The sequence below is a fragment of the Coregonus clupeaformis genome, chromosome 9 (genome assembly GCF_020615455.1).
Source record: "Coregonus clupeaformis isolate EN_2021a chromosome 9, ASM2061545v1, whole genome shotgun sequence".
NCBI classification, from domain to species: domain Eukaryota; kingdom Metazoa; phylum Chordata; class Actinopteri; order Salmoniformes; family Salmonidae; genus Coregonus; species Coregonus clupeaformis.
The window spans coordinates 16,413,165-16,440,895 of record NC_059200.1 but is presented as its reverse complement, the minus strand read 5'-3'; the positions used below and the strand labels follow the sequence as shown (position 1 = coordinate 16,440,895).

The 27,731-nt window shown below is 43.6% G+C and overlaps 1 protein-coding gene across 1 annotated transcript in view; it reads left to right on the top strand.

Moving 5' to 3' along the window:
* The window catches only part of LOC121574508 (protein Shroom3), a 133,281-nt gene extending 117,791 nt beyond the window's left edge, over window positions 1-15,490 (top strand). The window contains exons 16-18 of the mRNA XM_045222756.1: window positions 11,994-12,099; window positions 12,329-12,613; window positions 13,770-15,490. Coding sequence (XP_045078691.1) covers window positions 11,994-12,099; window positions 12,329-12,613; window positions 13,770-14,174 — 796 coding nt within the window. The 3' untranslated portion in view covers window positions 14,175-15,490. The remainder of the gene's footprint in view (window positions 1-11,993; window positions 12,100-12,328; window positions 12,614-13,769) is intronic.
* The last annotated feature ends 12,241 nt before the right edge of the window (window positions 15,491-27,731 follow it).

The following is a 27,731-nucleotide window of genomic DNA, read 5'->3' as shown; positions in this document are numbered from 1 at the left end:
GAGTGTGTGCGTGTGTGCATTAATGCATTTGTGTGTGTGTGTGTGTGTGCATTAATGCATTTGTGTGTGTGTGTGTGTGTTATTCATCCTATGTAACTAAATAATAGGTTAGACCGTTTGATCAGGGTTCATTACCAGGAGATAGAACAAAGGCCCTTTGTTGTTGAGGCTCATAACATTATGGCTCAGTTTATTACAGACCCCTGTTATCACAAGACAACTCTTAGGTTTTAGAATAGATACTGACATTTACATTTTAGTCATTTAGCAGACGCTCTTATCCAGAGCGACTTACAGTTAGTGAATACATTTTTTTTTTTTATACTGGCCCCCCGTGGGAATCGAACCCACAACCCTGGCGTTGCAAACACCATGCTCTATCAACCGAGCTACATCCCTGCCGGCCATTCCCTCCCCTACCCTGGACGACGCTGGGCCAATTGTGCGCCGCCCATGAGTCTCCCGGTCGCGGCCGGCTGCGACAGAGCCTGGATTCGAACCAGGATCTCTAGTGGCACAGTTAGCACTGCAATGCAGTGCCTTAGACCACTGCGCCACTCAGGACATAAGAGCAGCTAGTTAAGCAAGGGAAAGTCTAGCATATCTCAGGGGTTTCAAGGTGAAATTGCAAAAACTATTTTCAAGTCAATCTGTTTTGTTTTCATCATGAACATATTGGATAACAGACAGGATAACAGTTGACTCTGACGCCACAGAATGATAACTGTTCATAACTGCTGATATTCTGGCTGTAAACTACAGCTCTCTGTCTCTGTCTCTCTCTCTATGTTAGAGCTAGGTAACGTCAGATCATACTCTCTCTCTATGTTAGAGCTAGGTAACGTCAGATCATACTGTCTCTCTCCATGTTAGAGCTAGGTAACGTCAGATCATACTGTCTTTCTCTATGTTAGAGCTAGGTAACGTCAGATCATACTGTCTCTCTCTATGTTAGAGCTAGGTAACGTCAGATCATACTGTCTCTCTCTATGTTAGAGCTAGGTAACGTCAGATCATACTGTCTCTCTCCATGTTAGAGCTAGGTAACGTCAGATCATACTGTCTCTCTCTATGTTAGAGCTAGGTAACGTCAGATCATACTGTCTCTCTCTATGTTAGAGCTAGGTAACGTCAGATCATACTGTCTCTCTATGTTAGAGCTAGGTAACGTCAGATCATACTGTCTCTCTCTATGTTAGAGCTAGGTAACGTCAGATCATACTGTCTCTCCATGTTAGAGCTAGGTAACGTCAGATCATACTGTCTCTCTCTATGTTAGAGCTAGGTAACGTCAGATCATACTGTCTCTCTCCATGTTAGAGCTAGGTAACGTCAGATCATACTGTCTCTCTCTCTATGTTAGAGCTAGGTAACGTCAGATCATACTGTCTCTATGTTAGAGCTAGGTAACGTCAGATCATACTGTCTCTCTCTATGTTAGAGCTAGGTAACGTCAGATCATACTGTCTCTCTCTATGTTAGAGCTAGGTAACGTCAGATCATACTGTCTCTCTATGTTAGAGCTAGGTAACGTCAGATCATACTGTCTCTCTCTATGTTAGAGCTAGGTAACGTCAGATCATACTGTCTCTCTATGTTAGAGCTAGGTAACGTCAGATCATACTGTCTCTATGTTAGAGCTAGGTAACGTCAGATCATACTGTCTCTCTCTATGTTAGAGCTAGGTAACGTCAGATCATACTGTCTCTCTCCATGTTAGAGCTAGGTAACGTCAGATCATACTGTCTCTATGTTAGAGCTAGGTAACGTCAGATCATACTGTCTCTCTCTATGTTAGAGCTAGGTAACGTCAGATCATACTGTCTCTCTCTATGTTAGAGCTAGGTAACGTCAGATCATACTGTCTCTCTCTATGTTAGAGCTAGGTAACGTCAGATCATACTGTCTCTCTCTCTATGTTAGAGCTAGGTAACGTCAGATCATACTGTCTCTCTCTATGTTAGAGCTAGGTAACGTCAGATCATACTGTCTCTCTCTCTATGTTAGAGCTAGGTAACGTCAGATCATACTGTCTCTCTCTATGTTAGAGCTAGGTAACGTCAGATCATACTGTCTCTCTCTCTATGTTAGAGCTAGGTAACGTCAGATCATACTGTCTCTCTCCATGTTAGAGCTAGGTAACGTCAGATCATACTGTCTCTCTCTATGTTAGAGCTAGGTAACGTCAGATCATACTGTCTCTCTCTATGTTAGAGCTAGGTAACGTCAGATCATACTGTCTCTCTATGTTAGAGCTAGGTAACGTCAGATCATACTGTCTCTATGTTAGAGCTAGGTAACGTCAGATCATACTGTCTCTCTCTATGTTAGAGCTAGGTAACGTCAGATCATACTGTCTCTCTCTATGTTAGAGCTAGGTAACGTCAGATCATACTGTCTCTCTCTATGTTAGAGCTAGGTAACGTCAGATCATACTGTCTCTCTCTCTATGTTAGAGCTAGGTAACGTCAGATCATACTGTCTCTCTCTATGTTAGAGCTAGGTAACGTCAGATCATACTGTCTCTCTCTCTATGTTAGAGCTAGGTAACGTCAGATCATACTGTCTCTCTCTCTATGTTAGAGCTAGGTAACGTCAGATCATACTGTCTCTCTCTATGTTAGAGCTAGGTAACGTCAGATCATACTGTCTCTCTCTCATGTTAGAGCTAGGTAACGTCAGATCATACTGTCTCTCTCTATGTTAGAGCTAGGTAACGTCAGATCATACTGTCTCTCTCTCTATGTTAGAGCTAGGTAACGTCAGATCATACTGTCTCTCTATGTTAGAGCTAGGTAACGTCAGATCATACTGTCTCTATGTTAGAGCTAGGTAACGTCAGATCATACTGTCTCTCTCTATGTTAGAGCTAGGTAACGTCAGATCATACTGTCTCTCTCTATGTTAGAGCTAGGTAACGTCAGATCATACTGTCTCTCTCTCTATGTTAGAGCTAGGTAACGTCAGATCATACTGTCTCTCTCTCTATGTTGACCTGGCCCAGGTATCCTGGATGGATATAGATCTCATTCCGTCAGTAGAGGATGCCTGGTTGTTCTTTAAAAGTAATTTCCTCTCAATCTTAAATAGACATGCCCCATTCAAAAATACAGAACTAAGAACAGATACAGCCCCTGGTTCTCCTCAGACTTGACTGCCCTTGACCAGCACAAAAACATCCTGTGGCGTACTGCATTAGCATCAAATAGCCCCCGTGATATGCAACTTTTCAGGGAAGTTAGGAACCAATATACACAAGCAGTTAGGAAAGCAAAGGCTAACTTTTTCAAACAGAAATTTGCATCCTGTAGCACTAACTCCAAAAAGTTTTGGGACACTGTAAAGTCCATGGAAAATAAGAGCACTTCCTCCCAGCTGCCCACTGCACTGAGGCTAGGAAACACTATCACCACCGATAAATCTACAATAATCGAGAATTTCAACAAGCATTTTGCTACGGCTGGCCATGCTTTCCACCTGGCTACCACTACCCCGGCCACCAGCTCTGCACCCTCCGCTGCAACTTGCCCATACCCCCCGCTTCTCCTTCACACAAATCCAGACAGCTGATGTTCTAAAAGAGCTGCAAAATCTGGACCCCCTACAAATCATCTGGACTAGACAATCTGGACCCTTTCTTTCTAAAACTAGCCGCGAAATTGTCGCAACCCCTATTACTAGCCTGTTCAACCTCTCTTTCGTAACGTCTGAGATCCCCAGAGATTGGAAAGCTGCCGCGGTCATCCCCCTCTTCAAAGGGGGTGACACTCTAGATCCAAACTGTTACAGACCCATATCCATCCTGCCCTGCCTTTCAAAAGTTTTTGAAAGCCAAGTCAACAAACAGATCACCAACCATTTCGAATCCCACCGTACCTTCTCTGCTATGCAATCCGGTTTCGAGCTGGTCATGGGTGCACTTCAGCCACGCTCAAGGTCCTAAATGATATTATAACCGCGATCGATAATAGACAGTACTGTGCAGCCGTTTTCATTGACCTGGCCAAGGCTTTCGACTCTGTCAACCACCGCATTCTTATTGGCAGACTAAATAGCCTTGGTTTCTCTAATGACTGCCTCGCCTGGTTCACCAACTACTTCTCAGATAGAGTTCAATGTGTCAAATCGGAGGGCCTGTTGTCTGGACCTATGGCAGTCTCTATGGGGTGCCACAGGGTTCAATTCTTGGGCCAACTCTTTTCTCTGTGTATATCAATGACGTCGCTCTTGCTGCTGGTGACTCTCAGATCCACCTCTCGAGCGACACCATTTTGTATACATCTGGCCCTTCATTGGACACTGTGTTAACAAACCTCCAAACGAGCTTCAATTCCATACAACACTCCTTCAGTAGCCTCCAACTGCTCTTAAACACTAGTAAAACAAAATGCATGCTCTTCAACCGAACGCTGCTTGCACCCGCCCACCCGACTAGAATCACTACTCTAGACGGGTCTGACCTAGAGTACGTGGACAACTACAAATATCTAGGTGTCTGGTTAGACTGTAAACTCTCCTTCCAGACTCACATTAAGAATCTCCAATCCAAAGTTAAATCTAGAATCGGTTTCCTATTTCGCAACAAAGCCTCCTTCACTCATGCTGCCAAACATGCCCTTGTAAAACTGACTATCCTACCGATCCTTGACTTCGGCGATGTCATTTACAAAATAGCCTCCAACACTCTACTCAGCAAATTGGATGTTGTCTATCACAGTGCCATCCGTTTTGTCTCCAAAGCCCCATATAATACCCACCACTGTGACCTGTACGCTCTTGTTGGCTGGTCCTCACTACATATTCGTCGCCAAACCCACTGGCTCCAGGCCATCTATAAATCACTGCTAGGCAAATCCCGCCTTATCTTAGCTCATTGGTCACCATAGCAACACCCACCCGTAGTCTGCGCTCCAGCGGGTATATCTCACTGGTCATCCCCAAAGCCAACACCTCCTTTGGCCGCAATTCCTTCCAGTTCTCTGCTGCCAATGACTGGAACAAACTGCAAAAATCTCTGAAGCTGGAGACGCTTATCTCCCTCACTAACTTTAGGCATCAGTTGTCAGAGCACCTTACCGATCACTGCACCTGTACACAGCCCATCTGAAATTAGCCCGCCCAACTACCTCATCCCTATATTGTTATTTATTTTGCTCATCTGTACCCCAGTATCTCTATTTGCACATCATCTCTTGCACATCATTCCAGTGTTAATACTAAATTGTAATTATTTTGCACTATAGCCTATTTTATTGCCTTACCTCCATAACTTGCTAAATTTGCACACTGTATATTAATTGTATTTCTGTTGTATTTTTTGATTTTTGTTTTGTTTTACCCCATATGTAACTCTGTGTTGTTGTTTTTATCGCACTGCTATGCTTTATCTTGGCCAGGTCGCAGTTGTAAATGAGAACTTGTTCTCAACTGGTTTACCTGGTTAAATAAAGGTGAAATAAAAAAATAAATAAATAAAAAAAATGTTAGAGCTAGGTAACGTCAGATCATACTGTCTCTCTCTATGTTAGAGCTAGGTAACGTCAGATCATACTGTCTCTCTCTATGTTAGAGCTAGGTAACGTCAGATCATACTGTCTCTCTCTATGTTAGAGCTAGGTAACGTCAGATCATACTGTCTCTCTCTCTCTATGTTAGAGCTAGGTAACGTCAGATCATACTGTCTCTCTCTATGTTAGAGCTAGGTAACGTCAGATCATACTGTCTCTCTCTATGTTAGAGCTAGGTAACGTCAGATCATACTGTCTCTCTCTATGTTAGAGCTAGGTAACGTCAGATCATACTGTCTCTATGTTAGAGCTAGGTAACGTCAGATCATACTGTCTCTCTCTCTATGTTAGAGCTAGGTAACGTCAGATCATACTGTCTCTCTCTATGTTAGAGCTAGGTAACGTCAGATCATACTGTCTCTCTCTCTATGTTAGAGCTAGGTAACGTCAGATCATACTGTCTCTCTCTATGTTAGAGCTAGGTAACGTCAGATCATACTGTCTCTCTCCATGTTAGAGCTAGGTAACGTCAGATCATACTGTCTCTCTCTATGTTAGAGCTAGGTAACGTCAGATCATACTGTCTCTCTATGTTAGAGCTAGGTAACGTCAGATCATACTGTCTCTCTCTATGTTAGAGCTAGGTAACGTCAGATCATACTGTCTCTCTCTATGTTAGAGCTAGGTAACGTCAGATCATACTGTCTCTCTCTATGTTAGAGCTAGGTAACGTCAGATCATACTGTCTCTCTCCATGTTAGAGCTAGGTAACGTCAGATCATACTGTCTCTCTCTCTATGTTAGAGCTAGGTAACGTCAGATCATACTGTCTCTCTCTATGTTAGAGCTAGGTAATGTCAGATCATACTGTCTCTCTCCATGTTAGAGCTAGGTAACGTCAGATCATACTGTCTCTCTATGTTAGAGCTAGGTAACGTCAGATCATACTGTCTCTCTCTCTATGTTAGAGCTAGGTAACGTCAGATCATACTGTCTCTCTCTATGTTAGAGCTAGGTAACGTCAGATCATACTGTCTCTCTCTATGTTAGAGCTAGGTAACGTCAGATCATACTGTCTCTCTCTATGTTAGAGCTAGGTAACGTCAGATCATACTGTCTCTCTCTATGTTAGAGCTAGGTAACGTCAGATCATACTGTCTCTCTCTCTATGTTAGAGCTAGGTAACGTCAGATCATACTGTCTCTCTCTATGTTAGAGCTAGGTAACGTCAGATCATACTCTCTCTCTCTATGTTAGAGCTAGGTAACGTCAGATCATACTGTCTCTATGTTAGAGCTAGGTAACGTCAGATCATACTGTCTCTCTCTCTATGTTAGAGCTAGGTAACGTCAGATCATACTGTCTCTCTCTATGTTAGAGCTAGGTAACGTCAGATCATACTGTCTCTCTCTATGTTAGAGCTAGGTAACGTCAGATCATACTCTCTCTCTCTATGTTAGAGCTAGGTAACGTCAGATCATACTGTCTCTATGTTAGAGCTAGGTAACGTCAGATCATACTGTCTCTCTCTCTATGTTAGAGCTAGGTAACGTCAGATCATACTGTCTCTCTATGTTAGAGCTAGGTAACGTCAGATCATACTGTCTCTCTCTATGTTAGAGCTAGGTAACGTCAGATCATACTGTCTCTCTCTATGTTAGAGCTAGGTAACGTCAGATCATACTGTCTCTCTCCATGTTAGAGCTAGGTAACGTCAGATCATACTGTCTCTCTCTATGTTAGAGCTAGGTAACGTCAGATCATACTGTCTCTCTCTATGTTAGAGCTAGGTAACGTCAGATCATACTGTCTCTCTCTATGTTAGAGCTAGGTAACGTCAGATCATACTGTCTCTCTCTATGTTAGAGCTAGGTAACGTCAGATCATACTGTCTCTCTCTATGTTAGAGCTAGGTAACGTCAGATCATACTGTCTCTCTCTATGTTAGAGCTAGGTAACGTCAGATCATACTGTCTCTCTCTCTATGTTAGAGCTAGGTAACGTCAGATCATACTGTCTCTCTCTATGTTAGAGCTAGGTAACGTCAGATCATACTGTCTCTCTCTCTATGTTAGAGCTAGGTAACGTCAGATCATACTGTCTCTCTCTATGTTAGAGCTAGGTAACGTCAGATCATACTGTCTCTCTCTATGTTAGAGCTAGGTAACGTCAGATCATACTGTCTCTCTCTATGTTAGAGCTAGGTAACGTCAGATCATACTGTCTCTCTCTATGTTAGAGCTAGGTAACGTCAGATCATACTGTCTCTCTCTATGTTAGAGCTAGGTAACGTCAGATCATACTGTCTCTATGTTAGAGCTAGGTAACGTCAGATCATACTGTCTCTCTCTCTATGTTAGAGCTAGGTAACGTCAGATCATACTGTCTCTCTCTATGTTAGAGCTAGGTAACGTCAGATCATACTGTCTCTCTCTATGTTAGAGCTAGGTAACGTCAGATCATACTGTCTCTCTCCATGTTAGAGCTAGGTAACGTCAGATCATACTGTCTCTCTATGTTAGAGCTAGGTAACGTCAGATCATACTGTCTCTCTATGTTAGAGCTAGGTAACGTCAGATCATACTGTCTCTCTCTCTATGTTAGAGCTAGGTAACGTCAGATCATACTGTCTCTCTCTATGTTAGAGCTAGGTAACGTCAGATCATACTGTCTCTCTCTATGTTAGAGCTAGGTAACGTCAGATCATACTGTCTCTCTCTATGTTAGAGCTAGGTAACGTCAGATCATACTGTCTCTCTCTATGTTAGAGCTAGGTAACGTCAGATCATACTGTCTCTCTCTCTATGTTAGAGCTAGGTAACGTCAGATCATACTGTCTCTCTCTATGTTAGAGCTAGGTAACGTCAGATCATACTGTCTCTATGTTAGAGCTAGGTAACGTCAGATCATACTGTCTCTCTCTCTATGTTAGAGCTAGGTAACGTCAGATCATACTGTCTCTCTCTATGTTAGAGCTAGGTAACGTCAGATCATACTGTCTCTCTCCATGTTAGAGCTAGGTACAGTGAGGGAAAAAAGTATTTGATCCCCTGCTGATTTTGTATGTTTGCCCACTGACAAAGACATGATCAGTCTATAATTTTAATGGTAGGTTTATTTGAACAGTGAGAGACAGAATAACAACAAAACAATCACGAAAAACGCATGTCAAAAATGTTATAAAATGATTTGCATTTTAATGAGGGAAATAAGTATTCGACCCCTCTGCAAAACATGACTTAGTACTTGATGGCAAAACCCTTGTTGGCAATCACAGAGGTCAGACGTTTCTTGTAGTTGGCCACCAGGTTTGCACACATCTCAGGTGGGATTTTGTTCCACTCCTCTTTGCAGATCTTCTCCAAGTCATTAAGGTTTTGAGGCTGACGTTTGGCAACTCGAACTCCACAGATTTTCTATGGGATTAAGGTCTGAAGACTGGCTAGGCCACTCCAGGACCTTAATGTGCTTCTTCTTGAGCCACTCCTTTGTTGCCTTGGCTGTGTGTTTTGGGTCATTGTCATGCTGGAATACCCATCCACGACCCATTTTCAATGCCCTGGCTGAAGGAAGGAGGTTCTCACCCAAGATCTGAAGGTACATGGCCCCGTCCATCGACCCTTTGTTGCGGTGAAGTTGTCCTGTCCCCTTAGCAGAAAAACACCCCCAAAGCATAATGTTTCCACCTCCATGTTTGACGGTGGGGATGGTGTTCTTGGGGTCATAGGCAGTATTCCTCCTCCTCCAAACACGGCGAGTTGAGTTGATGCCAAAGAGCTCGATTTTGGTCTCATCTGACCACAACACTTTCACCCAGTTCTCCTCTGAATCATTCAGATGTTCATTGGCAAACTTCAGACGGCCCTGTATATGTGCTTTCTTGAGCAGGGGGACCTTGTGAGCGCTGCAGGATTACAGTCCTTCATGGCGTAGTGTGTTACCAATAGTTTTCTTGGTGACTATGGTCCCAGCTGCCTTGAGATCATTGACAAGATCCTCCCGTGTAGTTCTGGGCTGATTCCTCACCGTTCTCATGATCATTGCAACTCCACGAGGTGAGAACTTGCATGGAGCCCCAGGCCAAGGGAGATTGACAGTTATTTTGTGTTTCTTCCATTTGCGAATAATCGCACCAACTGTTGTCACCTTCTCACCAAGCTGCTTGGCGATGGTCTTGTAGCCCATTCCAGCCTTGTGTAGGTCTACAATCTTGTCCCTGACATCCTTGGAGAGCTCTTTGGTCTTGGCCATGGTAGAGAGTTTGGAATCTGATTGATTGATTGCTTCTATGGACAGGTGTCTTTTATACAGGTAACAAACTGAGATTAGGAGCACTCCCTTTAAGAGTGTGCTCCTAATCTCAGCTCGCTACCTGTATAAAAGACACCTGGGAGCCAGAAATCTTTCTGATTGAGAGGGGGTCAAATACTTATTTCCCTCATTAAAATTCAAATCAATTTATAACATTTTTGACATGCGTTTTTCTGGATTTTTTTGTTGTTATTCTGTCTCTCACTGTTCAAATAAACCTACCATTAAAATTATAGACTGATCATTTCTTTGTCAGTGGGCAAATGTACAAAATCAGCAGGGGATCAAATACTTTTTTCCCTCACTGTAACATCAGATCATACTGTCTCTTGTTGGAAGGTGATTGGCACTGCCGTCCACTGACATGATTTAACATAGCAGCTTGTAGAACAAAACGTGTCCATGCTTTTGTACATTCAAAAAAGGCTCAGATCCTATACTCTAAATCAGGGCGCTCCAACCCTGTTCCTGCAGAGCTACCATCCTGTAGGTTTTCACTCCAACCCTGTTCCTGGAGAGCTACCATCCTGTAGGTTTTCACTCCAACCCTGTTCCTGGAGAGCTACCATCCTGTAGGTTTTCACTCCAACCCTGTTCCTGGAGAGCTACCATCCTGTAGGTTTTCTCTCCAACCCTGTTCCTGGAGAGCTACCATCCTGTAGGTTTTCACTCCAACCCTGTTCCTGGAGAGCTACCATCCTGTAGGTTTTCACTCCAACCCTGTTCCTGGAGAGCTACCATCCTGTAGGTTTTCACTCCAACCCTGTTCCTGGAGAGCTACCATCCTGGAGGTTTTCACTCCAACCCTGTTCCTGCAGAGCTACCATCCTGGAGGTTTTCGCTCCAACCCTGTTCCTGCAGAGCTACCATCCTGGAGGTTTTCGCTCCAACCCTGTTCCTGCAGAGCTACCATCCTGGAGGTTTTCACTCCAACCCTGTTCCTGCAGAGCTACCATCCTGGAGGTCAGGGCTCTCCAACCCTGTTCCTGCAGAGCTACCATCCTGGAGGTCAGGGCTCTCCAACCCTGTTCCTGCAGAGCTACCATCCTGGAGGTCAGGGCTCTCCAACCCTGTTCCTGCAGAGCTACCATCCTGGAGGTTTTCGCTCCAACCCTAATCTAGCACACCTGATTCTAATAACTACCTGGTTGATAAGATGAATCAGGTTAGTTACAACTGGGGTTGGAGCGAAAACCTACAGGAGGGCAGCTCTCCATGAACATGGTTAGAGAGCCCTGCTCTAAATTAATTTAATACATTTTAGCTTCTATTGTCTTTTGAAATAAATAGCTTTTAACAAGTTAATTATTATTTACAACCCAAAAAGATATATATTCTACATATTCTCTGCTGGGTTTTTGAGTGTTTTTGGGAGATATCTTGAGAATTTGTATCAAAAATACGTTTAAATATTAAATGTATTATATTAAAATAGAACCAGGGGACAGTTGGTTTGTTAGACTCCTCCGTGTCAGTGGAGGATTTAGTTGAGTGTGACTAAGTGTGACCTGATTCTACTGTGGAATGTTGTTCTCTCTGTAAAACATTCTACCCTGCCTGTCCATGTCCGTCCTGCCCAATAGGCTAACCATGAAAACAAACCAGCCACAGCACATTCCTTATAGTAGTATGCGTGTGTGTGTGTGTGTGTGTGTGTGTGTGTATGTGTGTGTGTGTGTGCGTGTGCGTGTGCGTGTGTGTGTGTGTTTGAGTTTCACCCAAATAACACACACACCCAGAATACCATACTAATTGTTTTGGCATCAGACACACTATTCAACAGACTAGTGCTTGTTGCTTACTGCTTGTTTTGCAGTATGTGTCAGTTTCCTTATAGTAGTGTGTGTGTGTGTGTGTGTGTGTGTGTTTGAGTTTCACCCAAATAACACACACACCCAGAATACCATACTAATTGTTTTGGCATCAGACACACTATTCAACAGACTAGTGCTTGTTGCTTACTGCTTGTTTTGCAGTATGTGTCAGTTTCGGGTCAGGAGTTTCAGGATCTAATGTATCAGTGTATTAATGCTAACTGTTGCTCCATTCTTGTGTCTCTGTTCCAGGCAGGGGCACCGTACTACTATGGCTGACCCTGTAAAACAACATATTTCACTGCACCTATCCAGTGCATGTGACAATAAAACATATATATTTTTTTTCATTTTCTTGTAGAAGGCAAGATGGTGTCTGTTGTATAGGAAGCAGTCTGCTGCAGAGAACAGAGGGGGGAGGAGAGATGGACACAGATCTGGACGAGGCAGACCTCAATCAGAAGAAGGTTTGAACTTACTTTACATTCATCATCTTCTTTTTTGCGAACAATTGTTTTCATCAGATGAAATCAAAGGCAATACAATTACATGAATCTTTGAATGAACTGATTTTATATAAAAGTAAGGAAAATTAAAGACAAAGCCCATCCAACCTATGGTCCTCGGGATCCAGGAGATCTCTGGGTAAAGAGGAGTGGAGACAGTTACTCTGTGCTAACTCCTCCCATCCACTAGGTGGAGCTACTCCAGGCCATGACTCTGAGCATTGCCTCTTTGCGGGAGGAAAAGGAGGTTCTGGCGGAGGAGCAGAGGAGGTTCCGGGCCCTAGGGGGCCATATGGAGAGCCTGGTCCAGGAGCGCTGTAAGCCCAACGAGAGGGAGAAGTACAGGATGTTCATCGGGGACCTGGATAAGATAGTCAACCTGCTACTGTCTCTGTGTGGCCGGCTGGCCCGGGTCCATAACGCTCTCTCTGCCCTGGATAGAGAGGAGGAGACAGAAGACAGCCAAGAGGAGAGGGTGAGATATTAAACTACACTATACACTATACAATACACATTAAACTACACACTACACTACACACTACACACTATACACTACACTATACACTATACACACTACACTACACAATACACTATACACTATACAATACACGATACACTACACTATACACACTACACTACACAATACACTATACACTATACACTATACACTACACACTACACATTAAACTACACACTATAATACACACTATACACTACATACTATACCACACCATACACTACACATTATACACTACACTACACTACAATATACACTATACTACACTACACACACTACACACTACACTACACACTACACTACACACTACACATTAAACTACACATTAAACTACACACTACACTACACTACACACTACACAACAATATACACTACACTACACACCACACTACACACTACTCTACACTACACTACACACTACACTATACACTACACACTACACAACACACTACACCACACTACACACTACTCTACACTACACTACACACTACACAACACACTACACTACACTCTACACTACACTACTGCTTTATCAGCCTTACACTCCTCTTGTCTTTTGTTTTGCTGTGTTAAAGAGCGGTGACATCATGGTGCCACCTCCCTTAATGACGGTGTTAAAATGTGATTTACTTTAGTCACAGATACTACGGGGCTCCTCCCCTCTGAAACACGGATTCATTCTCTGACCTTCTGCTCTGACCTCCTGAGAGGGTGTTCATTGTGTGTGTAGATACACATTCAGCCTGGGTTGCTTTAGTTTAACCAAATGGCATCATATATTATCAAGGCTTTACTAATCTAGTGTCCTATCTCACTAATACTGAACATTTTTCCGGAGATGTGTCACATGACGGCCACTGGGTGGTGCCAGGTCATCGTGTCTCTGTATTGACTAATCTATCCCTTCCCCTCAGGAGTCTACAGAGGAGCAGCCAGGATGTCTATCTCTCTGTGTAAAGACTCTATTCACTTATCACTAACAGTCTCTACCCTCAGAAGTCTGTGTAGTCAGCACCAGGATGTCTTTAATAATCTATATATCTCTGTTAACATAGGAGTCTACAGCAGAAGCACCAGGATGTCTTTAATAATCTATATATCTCTGTTAACACAGGCGTCCTTACAGCAGAAACGCAGCCAGCTGTGTAGTCAGCATGAGGATGCCAGGGAGCTGAAGGAGAATCTGGACCGGCGGGAGCGTGTGGTTCTGGACATCCTGGGTGGGTACCTGACCGGGCCGCAGCTAAGAGACTACCAGCACTACGTCTGTATGAGACCAGCCCTGCTAATCCGCCAGAGACACCTGGACGAGCTCCTTAAGCAGTGGGACGAGCAGCTCAGCAGGCTGGCCGAGAGTATCTCTCCTGGGGAGTCGGACCACCAGGGGCCTCCTGGCGACCACCAGGCCCAGCCCAGCTCATCTATCCCTGGGTCTAGCCTCGGCCCTGGCCTTAGGGGTCCCGGCCCTAACCTTGGTCCTACCCATGCTGTCCGCTCCACCACTGTAACATCACTGTGACTCATGTCACCCCAACAACAACACTGTTCCTGGTCACTACCAGGGAACACACTACAGCCGCCCGTGTCTCTGACACAATGGGCGGAGCGCCATGAGTCTGGCAAGCAAGATACAACAGTACTTGATGAAGAGAGAGACAGAGACACAGAGACACAGAGACACAGAGACACAGAGAGACAGAGAAACAGAGACACAGAGACACAGAGAGACAGCATCTTTCTCCATATAGAGCCGAACTGGATGAAGGATGTCACCCTGTCTGTCCCCTTGTTGCAGACAGACAGACAGGCAGACTATAAGACGTGAGCATGACCGATGCGTTCTTGTACCTCAATCTATTTATGCCTCCTATGTTACTCAAGCTTTTTCACACATCTGTGTTCTGACTGGCCACTCAGCATGTCTTTGGTTGATTCAATACACTGTTGAAGTCCCTAGTCGTATTCATACGAGCAGATCAGAGCTTTGAGAGTAACGATAGTGGATGTACAACTGCCTGTCAATAAATGTTATTCCCCATATATATATATATATATATATATATATCAGTTTAACCATTACTACTGCCGTTACATTTGTATATCACTACAGCTGAGCACTTTGTTTTAGCAGTTTAACTACTGATTACACAGAATGGTCAGAATCACAGAACTAGAATAAATTATATTTCTCATTCTATTTCTATGGTCAGGAAGTTCTATTTCTATGGTCAGGAAGTTCTATTTCTATGGTCAGGAAGAACCAGACCTGTTTTCTTTAGCAACACAATAGCACGCGCTCACGCACATTAATATGTAGTCACAATCTAAGGCAGATTTAGCTTCAAGTACTTGTAATTCAGACACGAAAATGATAGTTCATGACAAAAGCTACCATGACATTGACAACTGCTATAATTATTTATATTATAAAAAAGGAATGTATGTTTTTTTTTTTACTGAAACAAATTTGTGAAATTTAAATCAAATGTGATTTCTCTCAGAGAAGGCAAGATGATGTCATAATGATGTAATGTTCTAGAACTTGTTCTATAATGTTTTAGAATTCTGATGATGAAATGAGGCAAATTTACAGTGGGCTTTCCAAATGACCTCTGTTCACATGGACTTCCTCTAAAACAAGGCAGGCTTCTAGAAGGTAGTTAGATGTTCCTTAGCAAGATTGTTGCCCAGTAAGTACATGCATACTGTGGACGGAGCAATCTCATGGGCAGTGGTATCAGTTCTTAGGATATCTGGGTACATCAGGATAGATAATAATAATAAGGGTAAAATAAAGTAGCAGCAGCATATGGGGTGTGTGTGTGTGTGTGTGTGTGTGTGTGTGTGTGTGTGTGTGTGTGTGTGTGTGTGAGAGAGAGAGAGAGAGAGAGAGAGTGTGGTTGAGTTGTCAACTAGCGTGACTCCAATGTGAAATCAACAAAACATTTCACCATGTCATTGGATTTAGATTGAACGTTGGGTGAAGAAAAAAAAAACGAAATATCCTTTTGTTGATTACTTTTTGCAAATCCAATTAGTTTTCTACGTTGATTCAACATCATCACATAGATTTGTTGGGTTGAAATGATGTGGAAACAACCTTGATTCATCCAGTTTTTGCCCAGTGGGAAGTGAGTGGAAGGTGTCAGTGTCTGTGTTGATGGTGTCAGTGTCTGTGTGTGGATAGTGTCAGTGAGTGTGTGTGTGTGTGTGTGTGTGTGTGTGTGGATAGTCAGTGTGTGGATGGTGTCAGTGTCTGTGTGGATGTGTGAGTGTGTGGATAGTGTCAGTGTGTGTGTGTGTGGATAGTGTCAGTGTGTGGATGGTGTCTGTGTGGATGTGTGAGTGTGTGGATAGTGTCAGTGTGTGTGTGTGTGTGTGGATAGTGTCAGTGTGTGTGTGTGTGTGTGTGTGTGTGGATAGTGTCAGTGTGTGTGTGTAGAGTGTTGTAACTCCTTGCTTGTTTTCCCTCCCCAGAATGAACTATTGCCAATTGATATTGTTGTGTCCTTTTGAGAGCACCTTTTAAAGCATTTACAGATTATCCTAATTCGAGTCAAATAAACTGTATCGAGCACATATTCGTGTTAATATTTTCACCAATAATGGTGCCATCCAGATTTTTCTTCATAGCTTTTCAGAAGCATAACTGAGTTCTCAGATTTGATAGTTGTTGATTTTCCTAATCAAAATTCCATGTATCAATCTTGCTTCACGACGCGTAGGAGAGGGAGGCTGATTGGAAAACAGATCCTTGTTTTACAAATAAATCTATTTTTAAACAGAGCCTTTGTTGTCTTTGTGGCAATTGTACTTTGACTAAGTATTCTGTGATGTCATCAGCCATGTTGTATCTTAGAATATTATTGAGCTCCCGAGTGGCGCAGCGGTCTAAGGCACTGCATCCGTGATTGGGAGTCCCATAGGGCGGCGCAAAATTGGCCCAGCGTCGTCCGGGTTTGGCCGGTGTAGGCCGTCATTGTAAATAAGAATTTGTTCTTAACTGACTCGCCTAGTTAAATAAAGGTTAAAAAAAAAATGTTTTATGAGATTAGATCCATTTTATTGTCCCTGAAGGGACATGTTAGCCTGGTCCCGGATCTGTTTGTGCTCTTGCCAACTCCATTGCTCATTGTCAAATGACAACATGATGCACGTTTACCGTGAACGCTGTCTCCGCGGGAACATCGAGCCCTAAACCAAAGCATGGATTGCTGTCATACCTTGTCCATAGACTCCCACAGGGTAAGGAAACCAATGTCTGGAATTAGGATAAACTATCCCTTTAATTCTCTCCTAGCTGCACAGCCTCTTGGATTACAGGGAGAAGAGAAACAGTCAAAAGAAACATGCTTGTTTATCAGGTCTGCGTTCGGCATGGCACAACATTCTGGAACGTTCAGATAGAAATTGGTTTTGTAGAACAGACATGCCTCTGACATGTAGAGTAAATCACGTTCTGCTCTATTCATGATGTTTCTATCTGCAACGTTCCAGAAGGTTTGTCCTGGTGGTTCACAGGAATCAGACTACAAGGATGCTGCTACTACAGCTAACTGCAGAGGTTGGCACAAACCGGTATCATTTTTTAAAACATTTTAGTCACATACATTTTCATACTGGCCCCCCCTGTGGGAAACGAAACCCAGGCGTTGCAAGCGCCATGCTATACCAACTGAGTCACAGCATGGTATGTGCTGACAATAATCTTTGAAGAAATGCTAACAACTATAGCAGTTAATATACAATATGCTTTTATTCATACAAAAAGAAAGCTGTAGACATATAGATATATTATCACAGGTTATCCAATACACTGCTTGATTTAACTGCAGCCTTCCTTCCATACACACCCAGTGACTATATATATATATCTATATATTTTTTTTACTCCTTTTTTTCCCATCAAGAGCAAAACTAATGTACAGTAAATGTAAGTTTTGAGTATTAGGCAGTGCGTCCCAAATGGCACCCTATTCCCTATATATGGGCCCTTGTCAAAAGTAGTGCACTGTATAGGGAATAGGGTGCTATTTGTAAATTAGCCTTTGTTAAACTTTAACTTGCAGAGAGAGGGTTAACACAGGTTAACGTTTCATTTTCATCAAAGACAGTAGTGTTGGATACAAAAACAAAGAGTGCTTAAAAGGGATACTTCTACTAGCATGCTAGCAGATACAATAGACTTTCAGTCATTGCGTTAACGCTAGTTAGCATTGGCTCGCAAAACTTCCTCTAACTTCCTTCATACTGGACAAAGAGACATACAAATGGTATCCACACGTTCATCTGACTCTGAGGAAGTAGATAAAGGGCCTCATTGCCAACATCCCAAAGTATCCCTTTAGGGAAATGGCTTTAGAGCTACATCAAATACCAGTTTGGATTATTTTAGCACCAAGAAACATGAGGCATCATGAAAACATCATTTAAGTGCACATGGAGAAAACTGTTCATACGAGTACTGTCTAAACTTTGTGGTGTCAATCACAAGTTAATAAAGCCCAGCAATCTATACTGAATGAACCTCAAACATTGTGCATGATAAGCAACCTGGTGCAACTGAAGGGAAGGATTCCTGACATTGTGCATGATAAGCAACCTGGTGCAACTGAAGGGAAGGATTCCTGACATTGTGCATGATAAGCAACCTGGTGCAACTGAAGGGAAGGATTCCTGACATTGTGCATGATAAGCAACCTGGTGCAACTGAAGGGAAGGATTCCTGACATTGTGCATGATAAGCAACCTGGTGCAACTGAAGGGAAGGATTCCTGACATTGTGCATGATAAGCAACCTGGTGCAACTGAAGGGAAGGATTCCCGACATTGTGCATGATAAGCAACCTGGTGCAACTGAAGGGAAGGATTCCTGACATTGTGCATGATAAGCAACCTGGTGCAACTGAAGGGAAGGATTCCTGACATTGTGCATGATAAGCAACCTGGTGCAACTGAAGGGAAGGATTCCTGACATTGTGCATGATAAGCAACCTGGTGCAACTGAAGGGAAGGATTCCTGACATTGTGCATGATAAGCAACCTGGTGCAACTGAAGGGAAGGATTCCTGACATTGTAGTCCTGTCAGATGATGCAATATCCTCGGACAGGCCTTTGAACAAAAAAAAATGTCCTCTCACTACCACATTCCAGAGTCAGGTCACATCACACCACTTGAACTCTGAACCCACATAAGCACCGACAACTGACACACAGTACACCTTTGTTAGAGAAAATGCTTTTTTTTCTTTCTTTTTTTAAAGTATTCTTTGGTCATTGAAAATGAGCACACTAGAATGGAAGCCATTTCCCCAGCAGCAAATAAACAAAAGCTTCTCACCACAATAAACTAAATTGCAAAGCAATTATACTGAGGTGTCATAATTTAATACAATCTCTTAAGAACTGCAACTCACACATAACTGATTCTATTGCTTTTTTTCATGATAGGATTTCACAAGTGATAGTTAATACCACGTCATATGCCAAATCACAATACGTTAATTTAGACAATAACATAATCCCCACCCTCTTATTCAATTATTTCATCTTAGATTTTTTTTAATGAATGGAAAAAAACATTTGAAATAACCAAGAAAGTTTTAAAGAGACAAATCAAAGTCGTCAAGACCCCAAACGGCTTACTTAGTAAGAGGCTTGAGCTGTGTGGCAGGTCTTGTCAGTCAGTTTGGTAGGTCTTGTCAGTCAGTTTGGTAGGTCTTTGGTAGGTCTTGTCAGCCCCTGTAGCCACCCTCAGAGCAGGCAGACCCACCCTAATGCTCACGCTATTCTCACACAAAGGAGTCGGGCGACTGAGAACCCTCCCATCCTGGGAACTTCATTAGGGTCTTATGCTTGAGGAACTCAGTGATGGACGTGGACTTCTTTACCGCGGCCAAGGTTGTAGGGGGCTTTGGGGGGTCTCCCCCCTGAGGACTGGGGTGTGGAGCTACCCCCTGTGGAAGTCTAGCAGTGAGGGGCCCCTAGCATCTGTAGCAGGTCCTTGGGTCCAGTCTGGCCCAGATACTGCCAGGCCTTCTTCCCACTGGTATCCCTGAGGGCCACGTTGGCCCTGAACTTATAAACAAGTAGCCGGATCATCTTCTTGTTCCCGTGGATGGCGGCCAGGTGAAGAGGCGTGTAGCCACAGGTGGTCTTAGTATCCACGTCCAGTTTCAACCCGGCTTTGTTGACTCCGTACCAGAGTGTGTTGAGGACCCGGTGGTCTCCATGTTTAGCGATCCAGTGCAGGATGGTGTAACCAGTGATGAAGTCTCTCTTGGCGAGGAGGCTGGGTTCATCTCTGAAGAGGGTGTAGATGTCGGTCCAGGTCCCAGCGGCGCCCTTCACCAGCCAGTCATGTTCCTTGGCCTCCAGGGGGACCAGATTGTGACGGTGGAAGTAGGCGCTGTCATGGCCGCCAGAGTTGGAGGCTCCGTTCAGGCTCTTGTTACTGGAGGCCCTGGAGTGCATCTCCCGCCTCAGGTCTCTGTAGCTGGTTGTGCGTGAGGTGGGGGTGGAGAAGGAGTGGCTGATGCTGAGGTTGGAGGAGAGGAGGTGGAGGCGGTTGTGCCGTGCCGAGACGCCGTCCTCCGGGAACAGTTGGTCCAGGTCGGCTCCGAGGCTGCGGCACATACGGCTGCGGAACCGGCTGCTGATTCGCCGAACAGGGGGTCGGAGGAACGGCTCGGGGTCTGAACCAGGAAGAGAGGTGGACTCAATGGACTCGGACCCGTCGTCATCATGGAGATTACCTGTGGAGTGGTGCCATGACGATGCTCTGTCCGCCTTGTCGTCAAGGTAACCGGTGGAGTGATGGTGAGGCCAGGGGACTCTCCTCTCAGCGCGGTGCATCTGAGAGAGCATTTGGGCCTCCTGGCCACGGCGGAGAATCTCGTACACTTTGACCCTCTGCTGCTCACCTGGGTAGTCCAGGTCCCGGTAGCTGAGGGTTTCATCGCTGGCCCACTCCTCTCTAGGGGAGCCCTGGGTCCACTCATCCCTGGAGTCCAGTGATGGGGGTAGGGGGAGGCTGCTGTGGCTGTGACTGGAGGAGAGGCCAGAGCTGGCCTGGTAGTGGTGGTGGTGGTGGTGCTCAGGGTTCCCAGAACCACCAGTAGACCCAGCAGGAGTGTGGTACTGGTAGGCAGAGTCCAGGGGTAGGCTGTGCTGGAAAGGCAGGGGCTGGGTCCTGGACTGGGCAACAGCAGCTCTTCTCTCTTCCGGATACTGGATGTCAGGAACAGGGTCTGGGACTCCATCCTTCTGTGGACTGGGTAGGCCGCCGTTGGTCTGCGTCAGCTGAGAGGCAGGTGTAGCGTGCAGCGGCGCTGCTGGGAGTCCATCTTTTTTTGGTCTGGGCCGCTGTGGAATCCTATGGTGGAGGTGGTAACTGCCATCCAGGTTGCCGTTACTCCGCGTCACCTGGAGGCCAGTGGGAAGGGGAACGCGTGGAGCTTCAGCAGGAGGACTGTGACCATCAGCTATACAAGGAGAGGAGCTGGCATGCTCTAGAGTGGTGAACAGTGGCCATGCTGCAGATGGTCTTCTGTGGTCAGCTTCAGAAGTCTTCATCTGTGGCTGCACTGCATTCTGTTGCACGTGTGCTAGGTGAGGCGCCTGAGGTTCCACCTCTGTGTATAGGAACTCAGGCGGCGGATAGGACCTCTTCCTCTTTGGTTCTTTTGACTGCTGGCCAAGTTTGGAACCACTGATGTAAATACCTTTGTGATTCAGGTCCCATTCTGCTTCAAAGCTCTGACCACTCCCATCTTCTGACCTCTTCGATATTGCTGCATTGTAAGATGGGAGGAATGGTGCTTCTCGGTTGAATACAGGAGGCGGAGCATGGTCTGGAACATGTGGCGTGGAGCTTTGGATAGGCTTTTCGAAATTGATAGTTGTTTCCACATTGTTGTTGTTGACAATTCCAGCCGAGGCTAAAACCTTGTCGGCGAGTTGGTTGGTGTCGCCTAGTGGAACGTGTAATTCATAAAAGTGCGTCTCAATCAGTCCCTTCTGACCTCTCTCCTGGTTTCGGTTTACGGGAGCTCTCGGTGAGTGGTCTCTCTCTCTCGGTCTCGCCTGTGGCGCAGGTTGTTGTCTAGCGGGGGTCTTTGCTGAGTGGTATGCGGAAGCGATGTCTCCAGCAACCTGCCCCAGACATTTCTTCCTGAGCACAACGTATGATACTCCCTCCTCTGGTTTCACCACAGCCACAGAGTTCACAAACTTTTTAAACAGTTGCCGGTTGTGCGTCTGGTTCTCGTGGTCCCGAAGGAACGTTTTGAAGTGCGCCAACAGTTCAGAGTTCTTCACTCTCCCACCCTTCAATTGGAGAAAGTACAACACCGAATCCTGAGTAAAGTCGGTGGCCATTCTGTCTGTTTGCTCCAAGTTTCAAAGTTCAATTGATTGTCACGTTTTTTTTTCTGCGCCAGCAACAATTAACTCCACCCCATCCGAACATGTTTAACTCCACATGCACACCTGAGCTTTAGTCAATATGCCGTTAGCCTTGCTCATGAAATGTTACGTTATATAAATTGCCTACCATATGCTGGGACCGATGTAAAGACAAATTCAGGTTGGATATTCGCCTGTATTATTCCTTACGTCCACCAACAGCAGTTAGGGACCGTCAACATAGTGACAAATCTAATTTTTCAGATTTCAATAGCTCTTTAACGATTACTCCTAAAACTTTCTAAACGGGTTATAGCTAATCCTATGACAGAGACACATATCGCACTATTTAACATTTAATTTAAAAAAAAATTAAAAATCAATAGCGCCTTGGTCATGTGACCCACACTCCTCAAACACCCTTTTGCATCTCATGAGATTTTAAGAGAATTGTTTAAAGTTTCACATTTCAATAACTCCTTAGTCATATGACCTACAACCCTCAAACTGCTGTCAGAATATCCACCGACTAGCCTTATATATTGCACACCCTTTTGTTTGTCAATTTTCATCTCAGGTGATTTTACATTAATTTTTACATGTTTTTCATTGTTTCGAATTTCAATAGCTCTCTGGTCATGTGACCTACTGACCTCAAACATTTACATTTTAGTCATTTAGCAGACGCTCTTATCCAGAGCGACTTACAGTTAGTGAGTGCATACATTTTCATACTGGCCCCCCCATGGGAAACGAACCCACAACCCTGGCGTTGCAAGCGCCATGCTCTACCAACTGAGCTACAAGGTTCAGAATGCCCACTGACTACCCTTCTATATTGCACACTCTTGTTTGTGTACTGTAATCTCACGCTGTGTTACGTAAATGTTTCATAGTTTTGAATTTCAATAGCTCCTTGGTCACGTCAATTACACACCTAAGAAGTGTTCTGTGGATATATACCCATATTGCATAACCTCTAGTTATGTATCTTCTATATTGTTGTACATTAATATTAGTTTGACAATTAGGGGGTTCAGTCCAGTGTTGTGTTGACCCTTTTCTTTAATATTTATCTATAATAATTGGTAGTTCTGAGTACTTATTTTCCCTTTCCTTAAGTCTTTATTTTGCCACAGTATTTAACAGCGGAACACAATAGGAGAGAGAAAGAGAACATCTCCTTTCATCGTTAATATCAACCATAAAGGAAAAGGGCAAAGTACATTATTATTATTTGTTAAATAACTCTTAGTTATTAATTGTCCAAAGCAAAGATGGAGAGTGAACTGCACGGCCAGTAAGGTAGGTTGCAGTGGGTTTGCTGGTCAATACACACACTACCGTTCAAAAGTTTGAGGTCACTTAGAAATGTCCTTGTTTTCGAAAAGAAAAGCAATTTTTTTGTCCATTAAAATAACAGTGTAGACATTGTTAATGTTGTAAATGGCTATTGTAGTTGGAAACGGCAGATTTTTAATGGAATATCTACATAGGCGTACAGAGGCCCATTATTAGCGACCATCAGTCCTGTGTTCCAATGGAACGTTGTGTTTCTTGAGACTAGTTGAGTATCTGGAGCATCAGCAATTGTGGGTTCGATTACAGGCTCAAAATGGCCAGAAACAAAGACATTTCTTCTGAAACTCGTCAGTCTATTCTTGTTCTGAGAAATGAAGGCTATTCCATGCGAGAAATTGCCAAGAAACTGAAGATCTTGTGCAACGCTGTGTACTACTCCCTTCACAGAACAGCGCAAACTGGCTCTAACCAGAATAGAAAGAGGAATGGGAGGCCCCGGTGCACAACTGAGGAAGAGGACAAATACATTAGAGGGTCTAGTTTGAGAAACAGGCGCCTCACAGGTCCTCAACTGGCAGCTTCATTAAATAGTACCCGCAAAACACCAGTCTCAACGTCAACAGTGAAGAGCGACTCGGGGATGCTGACCTTCTAGGCAGAGTTCAAAAGAAAAAGCCATATCTCAGACTGCCCATCTTAATATTTTATTTTTATTGGCCAGTCTGAGATATGGCTTTTCTTTGCAACTCTGCCTAGAAGGTCAGCATCCCGGAGTTTGCGCTATTCTGTGAAGGGAGTAGTACACAGCGTTGTACGAGATCTTCAGTTTCTTGGCAATTTCTCGCATGGAATAGCCTTCATTTCTCAGAACAAGAATAGACTGATGAGTTTCAGAAGAAAGTTATTTGTTTCTGGCCATTTTGAGCCTGTAATCAAACCCACAATTGCTGATGCTCCAGATACTCAACTAGTCTCAAGAAGGCCAGTTTTATTACTTCTTTAATCAGCACAACAGTTTTCAGCTGTGCTAACATAATTGCAAAAGGGTTTTTTAATGATCAATTTGCCTTTTAAAATGATAAACTTGGATTAGCAAACACAACGTGCCATTGGAACACAGGACTGATGGTTGCTGATAATGGGCCTCTGTACGGCCTATGTAGATATTCCATAAAAAATCAGCCGTTTCCAGCTACAATAGTCATTCACAACATTAACAATGTCTACACTGTATTTCTGATCAATTTGATGTTATTTTAATGGACAAAAAAAAGTCTGTGACCCCAAACTTTTGAACGGTAGTGTATACTGAACATGTAACCACAATAATGGTGGCCAGATAATCAATGAATTAAAATGAATATTGACAAATTAAACAGAAATTGTAGATCTTTAATATTTTCCAACATTTCAAACAATTCAAATAAGTACAAAACATTTCACAGTGTTAACTTTGTCTTTATCCCTGGTTGACGTACATTTCAGAGCCTCTTCAGTGTGGATGGGGTATAGCATACATTTTCAACAACAAAGACAGCACTTCCAATTTGTGTTCTTCACTGTTTAACTACAGTATTTAGTCAGCCACCAATTGTGCAAGTTCTCCCACTTAAAAAGATGAGAGAGGCCTGTCATTTTCATCATAGGTACACGTCAACTATGACAGACAAAATGAGATTTTTTTTTCTCCAGAAAATCACATTGTAGGATTTTTAATGAATTTATTTGCAAATTATGGTGGAAAATAAGTATTTGGTCAATAACAAAAGTTTCTCAATACTTTGTTATATACCCTTTGTTGGCAATGACACAGGTCAAATGTTTTCTATAAGTCTTCACAAGGTTTTCACACACTGTTGCTGGTATTTTGGCCCATTCCTCCATGCAGATCTCCTCTAGAGCAGTGATGTTTTGGGGCTGTCGCTGGGCAACACGGACTTTCAACTCCCTCCAAAGATTTTCTATGGGGGTTGAGATCTGGAGACTGGCTAGGCCACTCCAGGACCTTGAAATGCTTCTTACGAAGCCACTCCTTCGTTGCCCGGGCGGTGTGTTTGGGATCATTGTCATGCTGAAAGACCCAGCCACGTTTCATCTTCAATGCCCTTGCTGATGGAAGGAGGTTTTCACTCAAAATCTCACGATACATGGCCCCATTCATTCTTTCCTTTACACGGATCAGTCGTCCTGGTCCCTATGCAGAAAAACAGCCCCAAAGCATGATGTTTCCACCCCCATGCTTCACAGTAGGTATGGTGTTCTTTGGATGCAACTCAGCATTCTTTGTCCCTCCAAACACGACGAGTTGAGTTTTTACCAAAAAGTTCTATTTTGGTTTCATCTGACCATATGACATTCTCCCAATCCTCTTCTGGATCATCCAAATGCACTCTAGCAAACTTCAGACGGGCCTGGACATGTACTGGCTTAAGCAGGGGGACACGTCTGGCACTGCAGGATTTGAGTCCCTGGCGGCGTAGTGTGTTACTGATGGTAGGCTTTATTACTTTGGTCCCAGCTCTCTGCAGGTCATTCACTAGGTCCCCCCGTGTGGTTCTGGGATTTTGCTTACCGTTCTTGTGATCATTTTGACCCCACAGGGTGAGATCTTGCGTGGAGCCCCAGATCGAGGGAGATTATCAGTGGTCTTGTATGTCTTCCATTTCCTAATAATTGCTCCCACAGTTGATTTATTCAAACCAAGCTGCTTACCTATTGCAGATTCAGTCTTCCCAGCCTGGTGCAGGTCTACAATTTTGTTTCTGGTGTCCTTTGACAGCTCTTTGGTCTTGGCCATAGTGGAGTTTGGAGTGTGACTGTTTGAGGTTGTGGACAGGTGTCTTTTATACTGATAACAAGTTCAAACAGGTGCCATTAATACAGGTAACGAGTGGAGGACAGAGGAGCCTCTTAATGAAGAAGTTACAGGTCTGTGAGAGCCAGAAATCTTGCTTGTTTGTAGGTGACCAAATACTTATTTTCCACCATAATTTGCAAATAAATTCATTAAAAATCCTACAATGTGATTTTCTGGATTTTTTCTTCTCAATTTGTCTGTCATAGTTGACGTGTCCCTATGATGAAAATGACAGGCCTCTCTCATCTTTTTAAGTGGGAGAACTTGCTCAATTGGTGGCTGACTAAATACTTTTTCCCCCCACTGTATTTTGTATTCATGCCTAGGCACAGCACATGGAACCACCATTGGCATGCAAAACATTCAATCTAAAACATAGTAAATCGTAACACGTTATAAATCAAATCAAATATCAATGCAGTATGACGAATTAGCCATCCATTGTGTTATATTATAAATTGTCTTACATGCCGTCACTGTTGTCAAAAGATTATAAACATGTTAACCTCTTAAGGATCAGGCCCTTTTTTTCAATTTTGGCCTAAAATGACAGCCAAATCTAACTGCCTGTAGCTCAGGACCTGAAGCAAGGATATGCATATTCTTGATACCATTTGGAAGGAAACACTTTTGAAATTAATGTAGGAGAATACAACACATTAGATGTAATAAAAATGTAATATGCCATTTAGCAGACGCTTTTATCCAAAGCGACTTACAGTCATGCGTGCATACATATTTTTTTTGTGTATGGGTGGTCCCGGGGATCGAACCCACTACCTTAGCGTTACAAGCGCCGTGCTCTACCAGCTGAGCTACAGAGGACCAGACTGGATCTGGTAATAGGGGGCTCCCGAGTGGCGCAGCGGTCTAAGGCACTGCATCTCAGTGCTTGAGGTGTCACTACAGACCCCCTGGTTCAATTCCAGGCTGTATCACAACCGGCCGTGATTGGGAGTCCCATAGGGCAGCGCACAATTGGCCCAGCGTTGTCCGGGTTTGGCCGGTGTAGGCCGTCATTGTAAATAATAATTTGTTATTAACTGACTTGCCTAGTTAAATAAAGGTAAAATAAAAAAGATAATACAAACAAAAAAACATGCATTTTCTATTTATTGAAATGCAAGAGAAAGGCCACAATATAATATTGCAGTTTAGGCACAGTTTAGATTTTGGCCACTAGATGGCAGCAGTGTGTGTGCAAATTTTCAGATTGATCCAGTGAAGCATTGCAATACTGGACTATTTTGTATAAAGTCTGCCCAAATATGCCAAATTGGTCAATTGATACATTTTCAAGTACATAACTATAGAGAACATACAAATATGATATGGTAATACAAAATGTAAGTTTACACACTCCCAGGAATGTCATACATGATGGATCATTAGCTTATACACTAACTTTCACACATCTAGATGGCCGGGCGGGGTGGGTGTGGAGCCAGAGACAGCAGGGGTTCAAACTGTAGAACCCAGTTCCTACATTTGAATATAAAAATTGATTTTAT